At 41.6% G+C, this 16,358-nt stretch overlaps 1 protein-coding gene across 6 annotated transcripts in view; it reads right to left on the bottom strand.

Annotated features, from left to right (window-relative positions):
- Nucleotides 1-6,006, bottom strand: part of FAN1 (FANCD2 and FANCI associated nuclease 1) — a 34,112-nt gene extending 28,106 nt beyond the window's left edge. For 5 of the 6 annotated variants that reach the window (XR_005796268.1, XM_040493841.1, XM_040493843.1 and 2 more), the window contains exons 1-3: nt 5,877-6,006; nt 3,999-5,414; nt 1,681-1,821 (exon numbers count right to left, since the gene is read on the bottom strand). Coding sequence is in view for 5 of the 6 variants with exons in the window: in XM_040493841.1 (XP_040349775.1) it covers nt 1,681-1,821; nt 3,999-5,262 (1,405 nt within the window). In the remaining variant the exon portion in view is untranslated. Of the gene's footprint in view, nt 1-1,680; nt 1,822-3,998; nt 5,415-5,588; nt 5,714-5,876 lie in introns of those variants that run through there. The other variant, XM_040493842.1, reaches the window with a different exon arrangement.
- Between the last annotated feature and the right edge of the window lie 10,352 nt (nt 6,007-16,358).

Here is a 16,358-nt window from a genome sequence, read left to right as displayed (position 1 = left end):
CAAAGGAAAATAAAATAAAGACACATATGGATAGCCATTATAGCTTGCACATTCTCCTTAAAAACTCACTGGTATATTTGCTCTCGGATTACAAACCCTTCAAATGGACCTCTCCCAAAGCTGACCATCAGCTCTCCTCCCTCCCCACAGGCCTCTTCATGGATTCACTCCCTCAACATACATGGATATGTCTGCTATTATAGGCCCCAGACATCACCCTAGAACCAGGATGCAGCTGAATCAGACTTGGCTGGTATCTGCCTTCTAGGCATTTACAGCTTAGGGCAGTGCCTTTTTCCTCCACTCAGCAAGTACTTAGTGGGTGTACACTGCATGCCAAGTAATCTTCTATGGCCCAGGGCACACTACAATGACCAAAACAAGTCCTGGTCCACAAGGAGCTCAGCTCCTAGCATAATAAGCAAGTATGCATGTCAGGTGGGGATAACGGTTATAACGAAAATAAAACTGGCTATGGCAAAGCAAACATGGCAGGGAGCAAGTGGTCAGGCAAATGTCTGATGACGTGACACAGAGCACAGCTGGATGAAATGAGCCGTGTGGCAGCAAGTACAAGGCTCTGAAAGAGGAGTGCACTCAGCATGCTGAAGAACACCGAGGAGCGCTCTGTGGCCATGACAGAGCAGGAGGGGCAGTCAGAGCCAGGTTCCACAGGGTTGTGCAGATCGAGGGCAAAACTCGGACTTGACTGAGTGCAACAGTGAGCCACGAGGGTTCTGGTTTTGCTGCCTAAAGGTCGTTTAAAGGTAAGTCAAGGCTCACCTGCAGTGGTTACCTGGCATGCCTGTTAAACTTGTGGATTTATGAATCTGCATCAAATCCTCCAGGTGGGGACAGGAGCTCCCAGGTGACACTATGGCACTGATGGGTAGGAAGCAGTGCTCCAAGCAGGGGTCCGAGTCCCACTGCCTAATCCTTCACGTTCAAGCCTCTTCACTGAGCATCTATGCCTTCCCCCAGGCCCGCCACATCACCTAACCTCACTTTACTAACTGCTCTCCACTACAGACTACCACACAGAAACCACCTGGCTTTGGCTTGATTTGCTGATTTCAGTCTACACTGTCAGCAACTACTGAAGACTCACATTCTTCCTCCACCTACGTTTCCAGTACAACACTGCATTCAGTACAGGCAGGTGCTTAATGAATCTACTGACAAGACAACCATAGTTATCTAATAGTCTCATAGGCCTAAGTCAATGAACTTCTGAGGCAATCAACTTATAAACTATAAGAGCTGTATATGCGTGCGTGTAGGAGTAGATGAAACTTTTAGAGGCAATATTAACTTCAAGCAAACCAGCTTTATTCTATCACAAAGATAAGGCATCTGAATGAGTCAGATTCTTGCTGGAAGGTGAGAGCTGAGAAGGGATGAGTTTCTTCAGCGGCCCACGGCCACCTATCTATCCAAAGAGGACTTTATCGTCCTAAATACGAAACAGCCAAGAAAACAACAGTGGTCTTCACACAGGCTAAGAATGGCTTTAACATGAATAATCTGTTGTCCTAAGGTTAAAAATTCAATTAAAAAAAAAAATTACTATTTACCAGGCACCAACCAGGAAATGACACCATCCTGGTATCACCATCATTCTGCAGAAACTTAGTTATTCGTGTCATATTTTCATTTTACATTTCCTTTGACTAATCATACCTGTCTGCAGAAAGCCTGCTTGCTGCAGTTCTCCAATCACAGGTGTTAAGTCAGGAGCAATCTCTTCATATTCCAATTTATTCATCTTAATCCAGCCAAATTTACGTTGAAAAAGTCTTACATATAACTTCTGACCACTAGCTGCAAGAAAAGTCGTGAAAATTATCTCTCTTCTCAAAACAACATACAAACATTCACTTTTTAAAACTGAAGACAACATATTCTATTAGAAATACACTTATGCTTACTCAACTGATCACCCAAGAACATCTTTTTCTTCTTTTGGAAGATACAATTTATTTCATATGTAAGTCCCCATGGAGATGTCTCCTTGTCCTGTGTGCCTGCCACCAGAGGACAATAAGAATATCCAGGATGGGACCAGCTCTGCCACTTCTGAATTATACAAATCTATGAACCTTACCGAGACTCCATTTTCTCTTCTGTTAAAAAAGTGGGGGTGGGATGGGGCAGTAACACCATCTTCCCAATGTTGCTGAAAAGATTAAACAAGATGAGGCATTCGATGATTGGTGTATAAACAACAAAAAATCTCCAAAGTTGGTCATGGTTATTGGCCATTTTAAAACTTCTAAGTACCAGGTTTCCCATTATCTAGCCACCAACATTTTTTTTTTTAATTTTTTTTTCAACGTTTATTTATTTTTGGGACAGAGAGAGACAGAGCATGAACGGGCGAGGGGCAGAGAGAGAGGGAGACACAGAATTGGAAACAGGCTCCAGGCTCTGAGCCATCAGCCCAGAGCCCGACGCGGGGCTCGAACTCACGGACCGCGAGATCGTGACCTGGCTGAAGTCGGACGCTTAACCGACTGCGCCACCCAGGCGCCCCAAGCCACCAACATTTTTACTCCATCAGAGAAGCCCTACCCAGAATTCCAGTTATTTTATTCTCCACTTTCAGCTTAATACGAACGACTCTATTGTTGGCTGAAAATAATCTGAAAAGATTTTCAAAATTCGTCTAGCATTGGTAGGGCAGCCATCTCTAACTTGGTGATCTTAGCCAAGTTATTTAATTAACCTGGTCAGTTTTCCTGTTATCTGGATTATCTTCAAATTTCTGCCAATTCTAAAATGGTGTAACTGTATTCCTTAAATCTTCAACTCCCCACCCCCTTTTTTTCTTTAAAGAGGAAAATTCAATTAGCAGTACTTATTTTCACACAGAGACACTGCAGATTATTCTCTGTGGGGAGCCATACACAAGAATCTGCAGAAATTCCATTCAGGGAACTATTCATTCTTCTCAATTATACAGAAGCACAGAGCCATGGACTACTCAAATGCTCACATGAATACAACCAGCACCCAACTAAAGATCTGTAACTTCCATGGACAGAAGAGTCAATGTGGTGTCATTCATGTCCATGTTCTGGTGAGGACAGCATAAGTAGAGACGGAGGCTGTGAGGATAATTAATGCAACTGTGCCTAGAGAAGTATTACTCACATGTCAAAGCAATACTAAGAATACCGTAATTCCATTGTGTGCATTTAAAACAAAAACCCTTCTCTTGAACATTCCTGGCAATGTTTAAGATCTTTTTTTTAACTCTACTGAAGAGTCAAACCTGACTACAAATTATGGGAGGTCAGTGTAGCTCCCAAGTAAGCGTTTCCTACCTCAGAAGGGACTCAGTTCCATAAAGCCACCATGGCCCTTTGGATTAGCAATGCTACAAGGGTGGCTTTTGCTCCAAATGTGCACTATCGGCTCAGAGCCACCACTGGCTGCCAAGGAACTGAGGCATAGACCATTATTTTTAAATGCACCAATTTAGCCTGAAAGTTTCCAATTCCTCCACACCCTGACCTTAAAAGGCAGAGTCAAAAAACCTAAAATTGAAGGAAAAAATAAGCCTTAATATACTTTGGTTTGTTCTTTCCTGTATTTTACTTCAGTTTTGAGAAAATGGTGTGTAAAAACAATAAAACAACCTAAATTAAGCTTGATTACATGCTCAAAAGCAAAGTATACTTTTCTAAGTCACAAAGGTATTTTTTTTAACCTGGAAAAGGCTGTTTTATTACCATCAAATATACATATAAAGGAAAAACAGATGCTTCCATCATAACCAAATTACAGCTTGTAAGGATGATACTGCAGAAGCAGACATCACCGGACACAAAATCTCTTTTTCATGCATGTTCTTCTCAAACCTTGTGGCTGGCTGATTCCCAGGAGCATTCCCAGAGGACTCACAGAACCACACTGACTCCTTGTGGTCATTAGGTTACTGCCCAAATCAGGCCAGCAAATGGAAAAAAACTTGAAAGCACACGAGCTTGAGATACCTGATAATTGATAAAATTTAGTTACAATTCCCCTCTCATGTTCATCAAAGAGCATCCTATCTTCTTCATTCTCAAATACAGCTCTCAGCACCACGAGGAAACTCCGAAGGTAGTAAGGATGACTTGGTGGTACTGTAATTGTTTTACCAGGAACATCACAGCTTGACCCCTGCTCCAAAGGAATTCCGCAAGTGATTTCATTCTTTAAGTCACTGTCACCTTCCGGAGAAAGGTCCTGGATGTTATGCCCTTTAGAATCATCATGTGTAGAACTATCAGACTTTGCCTCCCAATTTGACAACTGTGTTTTAGTTTCTGAAGCAACAGTCACTTTCACTTCTTCACAACTACCTGCCTCACATTTTTCAACATCTTGATTATCTACTCCTTTGATGCTCTCCCACTTTGCAAGACTGTGCTCTGAAGTAGACTTCAATGTATTCCCAAGAGTTAAATCTGGTGAAAATAACATAGCAGCATTATCTGAGAAGGCAGGGCCAAGGGGTGATCTCTCATATTCCTGGGTAGCCGTTTGGCTTTCAGCTCCCATTATTTTTGTGCCTTCTACAGTATGTTCAGGTGTACTCTGCTCCTTAAGAGAATCACAGGCAAACACATTTTCCTTTTGAGAACTGTTCTCCAAAATTTGATCCTTGTCCTCAGTCTCTGAACAGTTATCAACCAGGGTCCTAACCACTGTGGATGAGGAACTCTGTGGACTCTTATTGGCAAATTCCTCATTCTTATCTATTGCTCTTTTAGCTTCTGTGTATCTTCTGGACAATTTAGATGACAGGCTTCCCAAAGTAATGACTTTCACATTATGATGTCTCAGCTTATCTTGATTTTTGCACCCCAAATCATCATTATTTTTAAAGTAGGGGCTGGTCTGCTGTTTTACGCCCATTTTTGCTGAATCACTTTGGTCAGGGGTTACACTTATCTTTGATGGTGACAACTTTCCTGGTGTTACATCTTCTAAGACAATATTGGTTAAATCTACTGTAGGCACATGTGAATTTATTAAGTCAACATGCCTCTGATCAACTGGAGTGATGTCATCATTGTTAGCACACTTTTCATCAAGATGCCGGTTTAAGTCATATCTCTGCACCATTTTACTACAAACAGGGCAGGCAAGCTTAGCAGGTGGTGCATTGTTAAAAAATGAAATAATAGAGTTACATTCTTTTGTTTTAGTTTTACTGGCTGATAAACTTCTACGAGGTCTTTTCTTCGCAGGAGCTTTCCCTTCTGACATCATGAGTATTAGAAAAACTGGGTGTTTCCAGTAATAAAACCCAGGATATCACTGGAAAAAGACAACAATGGTTTACTTTTACTTCCCTGTCTTGAAACAATACAAGGGGGGATTCTATTTGGCTTCATGTTTTTCATTTAGTCAATTTCTTCTTCCTACAAAATAAAACACATGTGGATTAAAAACACTTTAATGAATTCAACAACAGAGTGGAAAAGAGTAAAACGTGCAATGGCAGTATCCCTTGAGATAAGGAAAATCCTGGGCTTGGGACAGAAGACCCAGGGCTCTACTCCCAGCTCCACACGCAATCTCCGTGCGACCCTTACCCATAAAATGACGGCAGTAGGCTCCGCAGGGATATTTTCTCAGACTTAAGATCTAAAATCACCCATCTTTTAAAAGGGAAAATTTGACTATTCCAGATCCCCCTTGGAAAACTACTGCATCAGTGGCTTTTTCCGGGCCAGAGAATGCCTGTCTGCCCGACCCCCGGAGTCATTCCGGCCTCACTGCCCTGCACGGAGAAACTCCACCGCGCCCCCCCCCCCCCCCCCCCCAAGTCACAGACATCTGTCAACACGCATGGGTCCCCCGTGCAGCTATGGCCACCGCACCTCTGAGGCTCGGGGGAGGACGATCCCACTGGGGCCGCGTGCGCGCACGTGGGACGCGCACCTGGGTTCCGCCAAGGTGCCCACCCTGTCGCCCTCTTTCGCCCTCCCTCCCCGCCGCCCCTAGCCACCTCCCGCGCGCCGGCCTGCCGGCGACCCCGGCCGGCCACCCCACTCCTCCCACCGGCCTCCGCGCGCCCAGGCATTCCCAGCCGATCCCCGCATCTCGGCTCGCCATAGGCTCGGCGAGTGGAGGCCCGAGTGATCGATCCCTCTTTCCTTCCAGGTTAAAGGCTCCTTCCATCCAGAGTGACAGAGTCTAGCCGAGCGGTGCAGGGACGTCCGGGAACCTCCACTCTCCACGCCTGGAGACCCCTGCACGTGCACTCGGAGGGAGCCCCTGGCCTCAGTCGTTGGGAAGGTTGCCCGTAGGGACCGCGCTCAGCGTCAGAAGGGGCTTGCTGGGAGCAGATGCACACGGGGGCTCCACCGACCGGGCGCCCGCGAGTTCGCGCTGTGGGCTCAGTAGCTGGGCATTCCCAAAGATGAGCTGCTCGCCGCCTTGCTAGATGTGAATAACCTCCAGAGCAAAGGAACAATAAAACGAAGTCAAGTCGTTAGGGAGCTGTGAATTGGGGGTGTTCATTACTTCCGTTTTTCATATGGTTTAATTGTGAAGCCATGCAGTTAAATGTATAATAACAGATATTTAACGGGGCGCCTGAATGGCTCAGTCGGTTAAGCATCCGACTTCAGCTCAGGCCATGATCTCGAGGCTCATGGGTTTGAGCCCCGTGTTGGACTCTGTGCTGACAGCTCTGAGCCTGGAGCCTGCTTCGGATTCTGTGTCTCCCCCTCTCTTTGCCCCTCCCATGCTCATGCTCTGTCTCTATCTCTTAATAATAAATAAATGTTAAAGTTTTTTGAAAAAAAATTAGATATTTAACAACAGAAATTGGTAACTGAAAGATAAAGTGTATCACTCAGCTCTTCAGCACGGTTACCAGCTGGTTCCAGCCTCCCCATGAATGACCCAGAATGTAAGCAGAAATTTCTGAGTACAGGGGCCACTTTACCAGTGTGGTCCTTTACCAGTGCTCTCCACAGTGGTCAGCACTGTGTAATTACTCTGTAAATACGTATCGAATGAATATGGATAAATGAACAAGTCAAAGAGAAAAGGAACATGAATAGGGAATTCAGCAACAAATATGTATTAAGTGCCTACCTCATTTTCTTGATGCTCAAAATATGGCAGCGAACAGAAATGAGGAATAGGGGGTGGGGGGAATCCCCTGCCTTCATGGAGAATATATTCTGGTGAAGAAAGACAAAACAATAAATAATGTAGAGAATTAAGGAGGAGAACTTCAAAGAAAAAACTGGGAGCATCAGGGTGAGGACGGAGATGAGAATTACAGTATGAAAGAGTGGTAAGGAAAGGCTCCACAGAAAAGGTAATCTTTGAGCAGACTTGAAGGAAGTAAGGCAGTGAATACTTGAGAGAAGAGAATTGTAGGCAGATGAGACACCAACAGCCTCTCCCTGAGGTAGAAGCTTGCCTAACAAAAACACCAAGAAGGCCAAGACAACTCACTGGAGCAGAAGTGAAGTGAGATAGGTAGCAGAGAGAGGGCAGATCATGTAGGGTAACAAACATTTTCTGTAAAGGGCCAGATAGTAAATATTTTAGGCTTTGTTGGCCATAGGATCTCTGGTCACACTGCTGTTGTAGTGTGAAAACAGGCATAGACAATATGTAACATAAGAGTGTGTGGCTGTGTTCCAATAAAACTTTATTTATAAGTAGCTGACCAGATTTGGCCTCTGGCTATAGTCTGCTGACCTTTAATAAAAGGGCTTGCTGGACATATGGATATTAGCATTTACTTTGAGTAATATAGAGGAACCATTCTGCATGTTGTGTTAAGCAAAGATGTTGGGGAGCAGGGACTGAAAGCAGGAGTGGAAGCAGGGAACACAGAAAGCTAATGACGTAATCCCAGGAGAGATGATAGTGGCTTGGATCAGAGTGCTAGTGTTGCAGTTGTTAAGAAATAGCAAGATTCTGGATACATTTAGTAGGTATAACCAATTAACAATTTGTTCATGGTACAGGATGTTAAGGTATGAAGGAAGGAAAAAACTGTTCTATCAACTAGAAGGATGGAAGGGAATAAATCAAGAGTTTAGATTCGGACATGTGTCTTAGTCCATTCAGGCCACTTACAGACTGGATGGCTTATAAATAATAGAAATTTATTATTCACATTTCTATTGGCTAGAAGTCCAAGATCACGGTGCCAACACAATCAAGTGCTTCTTCTGGATCCCAGGCTTCTTGTTTTATCCTCACATGGTGTAAGGGGCTAGGGAGCCCTGTAGAGCCTGTTTTATAAGATCACTAATCCCATACATGAGGTTTCTACTCTCATGACACAATCACTTCCCAAAGGCCCCATATCCTAATACCATTACACTGGGGTTTGGCATTTCAACATGAATTTGGGGTAGAAGAGGCTTCCTCTTCACCCCAGGCAGGGGTGCCTGGGTGGCTCAGTCAGTTAAGTGTCTGACTTCGGCTCCGGTCGTGATCTCATGGTTCGAGGGTTTGAGCCCCACATCCAGCTCTGTGCTGACAGCTCAGAGCCTGGAGCCTGCTTCGGATTCTGTGTCTGTCTCTCTCTTTGCCCCTCCCCCGCTCATGTTCTCTGTCTCTCTCAAAAATAAACATTAAAAAAAAAAGGAAGGGCAGACCCAAATGTTCAGACCATGGCAACATGTAAGTTTGAAATGCCAGTTAGACATTTTTGTGGATGAAAAGACGCATGAATTTATTACTGAAATAAGATCAGGAAATAAAAATTTGGGAGTCATCAGGATTTATACAGTATTAATATATGGCACCAAGGAGTGACTACAAATAGAGAATTAAAAGGTCAGGAAGACTTGGGGCACCTGGATGATGCAGTTGGTTAAACTGTTGACTCTCTGTTTCTGCTCAGGTCATGATCTTACAGTTCGTGAGTTGGAGCCCTGCATTGGGCTCCTCAATGATAGCACAGAGCCTGCTTGGGAGTCTCTCTCTCCCTCTCTCTCTCTCTCTCTCCCCCTCCCTCTCTCTCACAAAATCAATAAATAAACTTTTTAAAAAAAATCTATAAAAGTTCAGGAAGACCTAACACTACAATAAAAAGAGGGGAGATGAGAGTGCCAGCAAAGGAGTCTGAGAAGTTACCAGTGAGGAAGAAGGAAAACACTTGGCATCCAGAAAACCAAGTGAATCATGTGTGTTGAGGATTGGGGGATATCAGATGCACCTAGAGTGGAAGTAAGATGAATGTTGAGAACAACCATTACATCTAGCAATGTGGAAGTCATTTGGTAACTTTGACAAAAGCTATTGTGGAACAGTGAAATGATTGAATAGGATTCAGGAAAGAAAGGGGAGACAGGAATTGGAGATGATGCAGGAACCCATTCAGAACCCCAGAGCTGGTATGAAGATTATTTTAAGCTGAAGGCATCAGCGGATACAGAAAGAAGCCTTCTTGGAGCTTCCCTTATCTGACTACAAGAGACTTCCAGGAAGTAAGGCTGCCATAAATTCCCTCTTTGAGGGGTAGATGAGGGTGGACTTTCATTACCAGGAAGGAGACCTAGAATATATCTACCATAAATTCTCTCTCCAGGGGAATCTTATGGCCATGGAGATGGAAAAAAAACCACACCTGCATGAACAAGCATTATCACAAGCTTTCCTATCTCCCATTTGTTCTTCTAGAAACCCAGGTGCTCTTCCCCCAAAGGTTTTTTCTACCCCTATTTTTTTCCCCTACTAACTTTAACCATTTATCAAGCTACTTCTTTTGTAAGCTCCCATAATTTTTCTTTCCAATCTTCTTCTGTCAGGTGAATTCACAGGCCCCCAGACAATAAACCTAAGAGGGTAGAGGAAACGTTTTTCCTCTCCAACAACAGTAAATGTAGAGGTTTCATACTGAAGGAGAGCAGCGAGGTATAGCCAAAGCTAAGGGGGGAAGTGAGGTTGAGTTCTGTTTATTTAATATGGAAAAATAACAATGTGCTTATATACTGATAGGAATACTCAGGTAGAGTAAAATATGAAGCAGGAGAGAGAAGACTTGCTGGAGGAATATTCTTAGGTAAGTGAGGGGATAGGATACAGGCTGCAAGTGAAGGGGTTGGCCAAGTAATGAAATAGCACAGCACAACAAAATCCCAAAGTATTTATGGGAATGCAATAAATCCAGTACTCAACACAGTAAATGTTGTAGGGTACTGAGGAAAATCTGACTAGTCAATAAATGGTTTTTGAGAACAGGTTACCTACGTGGAAAAATGAAACTGGATCCCTACCTCACACCAAATAAATACACAGCTTAAGGCTAAATAGATTAAAGTAACAATTGTGAAAAGCAAAGCTTCAAAACTTTTGGAATACAGGCATTTTTCAGAGATATGGGTTGGGTTCCAGACCACCAAAATAAAGTGAATATCACAATAAAGCAAATGAAATGAATTTTTTGGTTCCTTGATGCATATAAAAATTATGTTTACACTACACTTCAGTCCATTAAGTGTGAAAGAACATTATGTATTAAAAAAAACATGTAATACCTTAATTTAAAAATACTTTACTGATGGGGCATGGGTGGCTCAGTCGGTTAAGCATCTGATTCTTCATTTCGGGTTCAGGTCATGATCTCACGGTTCATGAGATTGAGCCCTGTGTCAAGCTTTGTGTTGACAGTGTGGAGCCTGTTCAGATTCTCTCTGTCCCTCTCTCTGCCTCTTCCTCACTTGCACTCTCTCTCTCTCTCAAAATAAATAAACATTAAAAAATACTTTATTTTTAAAAAATGCTAACCATCATCTGATCTTTCAGGGAGTCATAATCACTGATCAGAGATCACCATAACAAATACAATAATGAAAAAGTTTGAAATATTGTGAAAGTTACCAAAATGTGATCCAGAGATGTGAAATGAGCAAATGCTATAGACTTGCTCGACACAAGTCTGCCACAAACCTTGAATTTGTAAAAAACACAGTATCTGCGAAGTACAATGAAGTGAAGGGCAGTTAACATGAGATATACCTGAAGAGGAGATAATTTTATTATCTTGAAGGTATTATAGGATTCCTTAAATAAGAGAAAAACTGCTACTGTAAAGTAAGAGATTGATAAATATGGCTATAGTTAAATTAAGAACTTTCTAATAATGGCCACTTCTATTTCTAGCAATGGCTGTGTAGCTTATATTTTACTGGGCTAAAATACTGCATATCACAAGTATGAACAATGTAAAAATCATAAACAATATAAAAATTACAGAAACAAATGTTTGGTGACAATTTTAAACAAATTATAAGCAACTGCAAAGTGTAAAACACCAAAGCCTATTTGAAAACATTGTAGAATGACCAAAAGTAGTCTGAAATTGGAGGGCCAGTAGCAAAAACAATAACAATCCATTGTAGGATTTTGACATACCTAGATGAATTATAGATTACAATAGCAAAAAGGATGAGAGTGCAAATGTAACTATATTGCTGCAATAGTCTTACATTTTATATGAAGTGGTAAAATATTAACTCTAAGTAGACTGTTTTTAAACTTTTTTAAATTTTTATTTATTTTTGAGAGACAGAGAGAGATGGAGTGCAAGTAGGGGAGGGGCAGAGAGAGAGGGAGACACAGAATCTGAAGCAGGCTCCAGGCTCCGAGCTGTCAGCACAGAGTTCGACTCAGGGCTCGAACTTACTAGCTGTGAGATTATAACCTGAGCCAAAGTCGGCTCCCCAATCAATTGAGCCACCCAGGGGCCCCTCTAAGTAGACTGTTTTAAGTCAAGGATGCATACTGTAATTCCTAAACAACTGAAATTAATGCAATGTAGAGTTAATACATTAAGGGAGAAATTCAAATAGAATATTAACATATTTGATTTAAAAAGTAGAAAAAGAGGAAGAGACAATAAAATTAGAAGAGACAAAGAGAGGGGTACCTAGGTGGTTCAGCCGGTGAAAAGTCCAACTTTGGCTCAGGTCACGATCTTGTGGTTCCTGAGTTCAAGCCCCGTTTCAGGTTCTGTGCTGACAGCTCAGAGCCTGGAGCCTGCTTCAGATTCTGTGTCTCCCTCTCTCTCTCTGCCCCTCCCCCACTCACACTCTCTCAAAAATGAATAAATGTTAAAAAAAAAAGAGACAAAAAGAAAATAAATAGCAAAATGGTAAAACCAAATAAAACCAAACCAATAATTACATTAAATGTGCATGGACTAAAAGCTCCAATTTAAAGATAGGACTTGTCAGATTAGACTCAAAAAGCAATTCCTAACTATATGACATATAAGAGACCCAGGTAATTGGAAAGTAAGAGAATAGAAAAGGATATATTATTCAAACAATAATCAAAAGAGCCATAGTATTATACTGAAAGTAGACTTCAAGACAGAGAGTATTACTAGGGGTTTCTGGGTGACTCAGTTAAGTGTCCAACTTTGGCTCAGGTCACGATCTTGTGGTCCCTGAGTTCAAGCCCCGTTTCAGGTTCTGTGCTGACAACTCAGAGCCTGGAGCCTACTTCGGATTCTGTGTCTCCCTCTCTCTGCCCCACCCTGCTCATGCTCTCTCTCTTTCTCCCTCTCTCAAAAATAAATAAACATTAAAAAAAAAGTTTAAAAAAACCTTAAAAAAAAAAAAACAAAAAAACACACAGGAGTATTACCAGAAAAAAAGAGGTCATTTTATAGTCAAAAGGGTCAACTCATGGGGTGCCTCAGCTGAGGTCATGATCCCACGGTTTGTGAGTTTGAACCCGATGATGGGCTCTGTACTGACAGCTCAGAACCTGAAGCCTGCTTTGGATTCTGTGTCTCACTCTCTCTCTCTCTGCTCCTCCCCCACTTATACTCTGTCTCTCTCTCTTTCAAAAATAAGTAAATAAAAAAAAAAAAAAAAAAGATGGGGCACCTGGGTAGCTCAGTCAGTAAAGCAGCCGACTTCGGCTCAGGTCATGATCTCGTGGTTTGTGGGTTCAAGCCCTGCTTCGGGCTCTGTGCTGACAGCTCAGAGCCTGGAGCCTGCTTCGGATTCTGTGTCTCTCTCTCGCTCTGCCCCTCCCCTGATTGTACTCTGTCTCTTTCTCTCAAAAATAAATAAACATTAAAAACAAATTTTTTTAATAAAAAAAGAAAAGATGCTTTAAAAAAAAAGGTCAACACTCATGAGAAAGACATAAAAATCATAAATGAGTATGTACCTGATGGTAGGGCTTCAAAATACATGAAGCAAAAAGTGACACAATTAAAGGAAGAAATAGAAAATCCACAATCATAGAGATTTTATATGCTTTTTAAAAATGTTTCTCTAATTTTATAACTAGACAAAAAAATCAGTAAGGATAACTAAACAAAAATATTAAAGCTTTGGACTAATTGAAATACAGAACACTATAGTTAACAACTGTAGAATACATGTTTTTTCCTCTTCTCGGTGGTATAAATTCACTAATTCTGAAACCACTTGCATATTCTAGCCTTGAGTAAATGAATACATATATTGGAGACAATGGGAGCAAGATTTCTCACTGTTGGAAAAGGCATTACAAATGTGGAAAGAGTGAACACTAGAATATAATCTGCAGGGGCATTCGATTAGAATGAGAGGTTTGGGCATGCATTCATGTGCGGAATCCACACACACACACAACCATAATTTCCTAGCTCTGGTGAGTGGGCCTAGTAGCAATAGTAGCAATGAGCACGCTTATTTTGCTCATCTTTGTTTTAAAATACCAGTCTCCACTAAAAGGAACCAGCGTTCTGTGGGAAAATGACCAATTCCAGGGAAAAGACAGGATATGCCTGGAACATTCAGTAGCACCAGAAAATGAGGAAGTGCTCAGAGAATAATGGGAACCTATCAGAACTCAGAACCTGGTGGCCCTCACTGTAACAAATGTCAAGAAAGGCAAAGAAAGCTCAGGAACTGGAAACTAAACAGACATGACAGCTACATGCAGTGAGGAATCTTGGTTACCTGATCCTGGACCAGGGGGAGAGTTAGAACGTACATTATTGGGACAAGTGATAAAATCTGAATATGGACTGTGGATTACTAGCAGTGTATTGATGTTAAATTTCCTGACTTTGATAATTATAGTGTGGTTATACATTAGTGAATATTCTTTTTAATTATTATTTAAAATGTTTATTTTTGAGAGAGAGCACATGTGCACGTGCATGAGCTAGAGATGGTCAGAGAGAAAGGGGACAGAGGATCCTAAGCAGACTCCACGCTGGTGCAGCGAGCCCAGTGCAGGGCTCTAACTCACATACTGTGAGATCATGACCTGAGACAAAGTCGGATGTTCAACTGACTGAGCCACCCACGATCCCCTAAATTATGATCTTTAGGTATGTTCTGTGCCCATTGTTGGGCTTGATCTCATGACCATGAGATTGAGTCACAAGTTCTACCGACTGACCCAGCCAGGCACCCCGGTTATTGAATATTCTTAGGAAATGCATACTGAGGCATTTAGGTGAAAGGGCCATGATGTCTCTAACTTCCTCTCAAACTGTTCAGAAAAAAACAAAATAGTAAAGCAAATGAAACCAAATTTACTAGAATTTTGCTGTAACTTTAAAACATAAAAATAAACGAGTTAAAAATGATACAGAGAACAACAAAAATGCTCCGTCTCATTAGCAGGAAAACATAAATGAAGACCACGGAGGTGTACACAGCAGAAAGGCAAAATATTTTTTAAACTCTGCCAATACAACCTCTGACAAAGATACAAGTAAGTCCAAGTTTGTACAACTACTTTCAAAAGCAACTTTCAAAAGCAAGTCTTTTGCACTTTCTACCCTGCGATTCTATTCTAAAAGACACTAGAGGCTAGAGCATAAGAGTAACACTGTGTGGAAACAGAAGGTTCAAAACAGCATTGTTCCTAATAGCATAAAATGAAACAATGTCTTCATGTGACTGGGTAAATAAAATTGTGGTAGATGCATATACTGTGCAGCGCTGTAAATGAATGGATGCATGAGGGAAATCAACAGTGAAAAAGCAAGCCACAGATGAGTGTCTTATTTTCATAAAATTCAAGTACTAGTGAAGTAAACAATGCATGAAGAGATATATATGGTCAAACACATACAAATGTAAAGGAACGATGAACACAACTCAGAACCGTGGTTTAACTTTTATTTTAGAGAGAGTAGAAGGGAAAGAGAATCTTCAGCAGGCTCCACACTCAGCACAGAGCCCAACACAGGGTTCAATTCCATGACCCTGGGATCATGTCCTGAGCTGAAATCAAGTTGGATGCTCAATGGACTGAGCCACCAGGCACCCTGGTTTTCTCACTTCTTTAACATACGTGAAGTAGATGAAGAGCACCACTGAGTACCGTTTTGTGTTTTTAAAGAATTTATTTTTTTAAAGTAATCTACACACAATATGGGGCTCAAATTTACAACCTTGAGATCAAGAGTCCTAGGCTCTGAGCCAGCCAGTGCCCCCGTTTTGTTTTTAGAGAGAGTGGTTTCTCCAATGTGTTGTTTTTCATAATTGAAGTATTTTTATTTTATGTACAATGAGCTGGCATTAAGGTAGGTAGGTATCTTGGATGACCCATTCAAGGAGATTCACTTAGTCCAACTTAATGTAGCCTATATCCTTTGAGAACTGATGGAAACACTGGCGGCACATACTGAGGCCATATTGCCAGATCACACAGTACTGGTGTGAGCAGATGCGGCAAGGTGAGAACCCTGGCCAAATTTCCTTTCCTCAGATGGCTCTGGTAGAGCTGTTGGTGACCCATCTTGCTCTCTCAGATGCAACAAGGCAAAAAAAAAAAAAAAAAGTTTACGTTCTATTATGTTTCTAATTTACATAGAAAAAGTATGTAAATATTCCACCAGAATGTACACTTCATAGGTATAAGAATCCTTTTGTTCGGTTATCTCGCTGGTACCTAGGATATTGCCTGGCACAAAGTAGGTATATAAAATGAAGATAATCTTTAGAATGTGTCAAATATTGCATAAAAAAGCAAATGAACAGATGTGCCTCACCTAGAGGCAGGGTGAGAAATGAAGATAAAAATGATTCTAACTATGCAAAACATCAAACTGCCCTTGGACAGGTAAGGTGAATCATTTTGGGATCAAACATTCTTATCTTGACTAATCATTATGAAAGAAAGACTCAAGGGAAAGAGAACTAAGCCAGCAGTTGAATGGGGACTGGCAAACTGAATTTAAAAAGAAAGCAGGAACTCTTAGAGCCATAGAATACTCCAATTACCACTAAAACCAAATGACACTTTCACTAAGGCTGGACTGAGACCTGGAGACCTAAAGACACAACCCTCCACAGGCTCTTCCTGCCCACTCATTGTTCCCTGTGGATGAAAAACCGAAACAGCTTCGGGAAAAGCTG

The sequence above is a fragment of the Herpailurus yagouaroundi genome, unplaced genomic scaffold, assembly GCF_014898765.1.
Source record: "Herpailurus yagouaroundi ecotype Mexico unplaced genomic scaffold, PumYag 185, whole genome shotgun sequence".
Taxonomy (NCBI): domain Eukaryota; kingdom Metazoa; phylum Chordata; class Mammalia; order Carnivora; family Felidae; genus Herpailurus; species Herpailurus yagouaroundi.
Note: the sequence above shows the minus strand (reverse complement) of the source record. Positions and strands in the feature narration are given on the sequence as shown.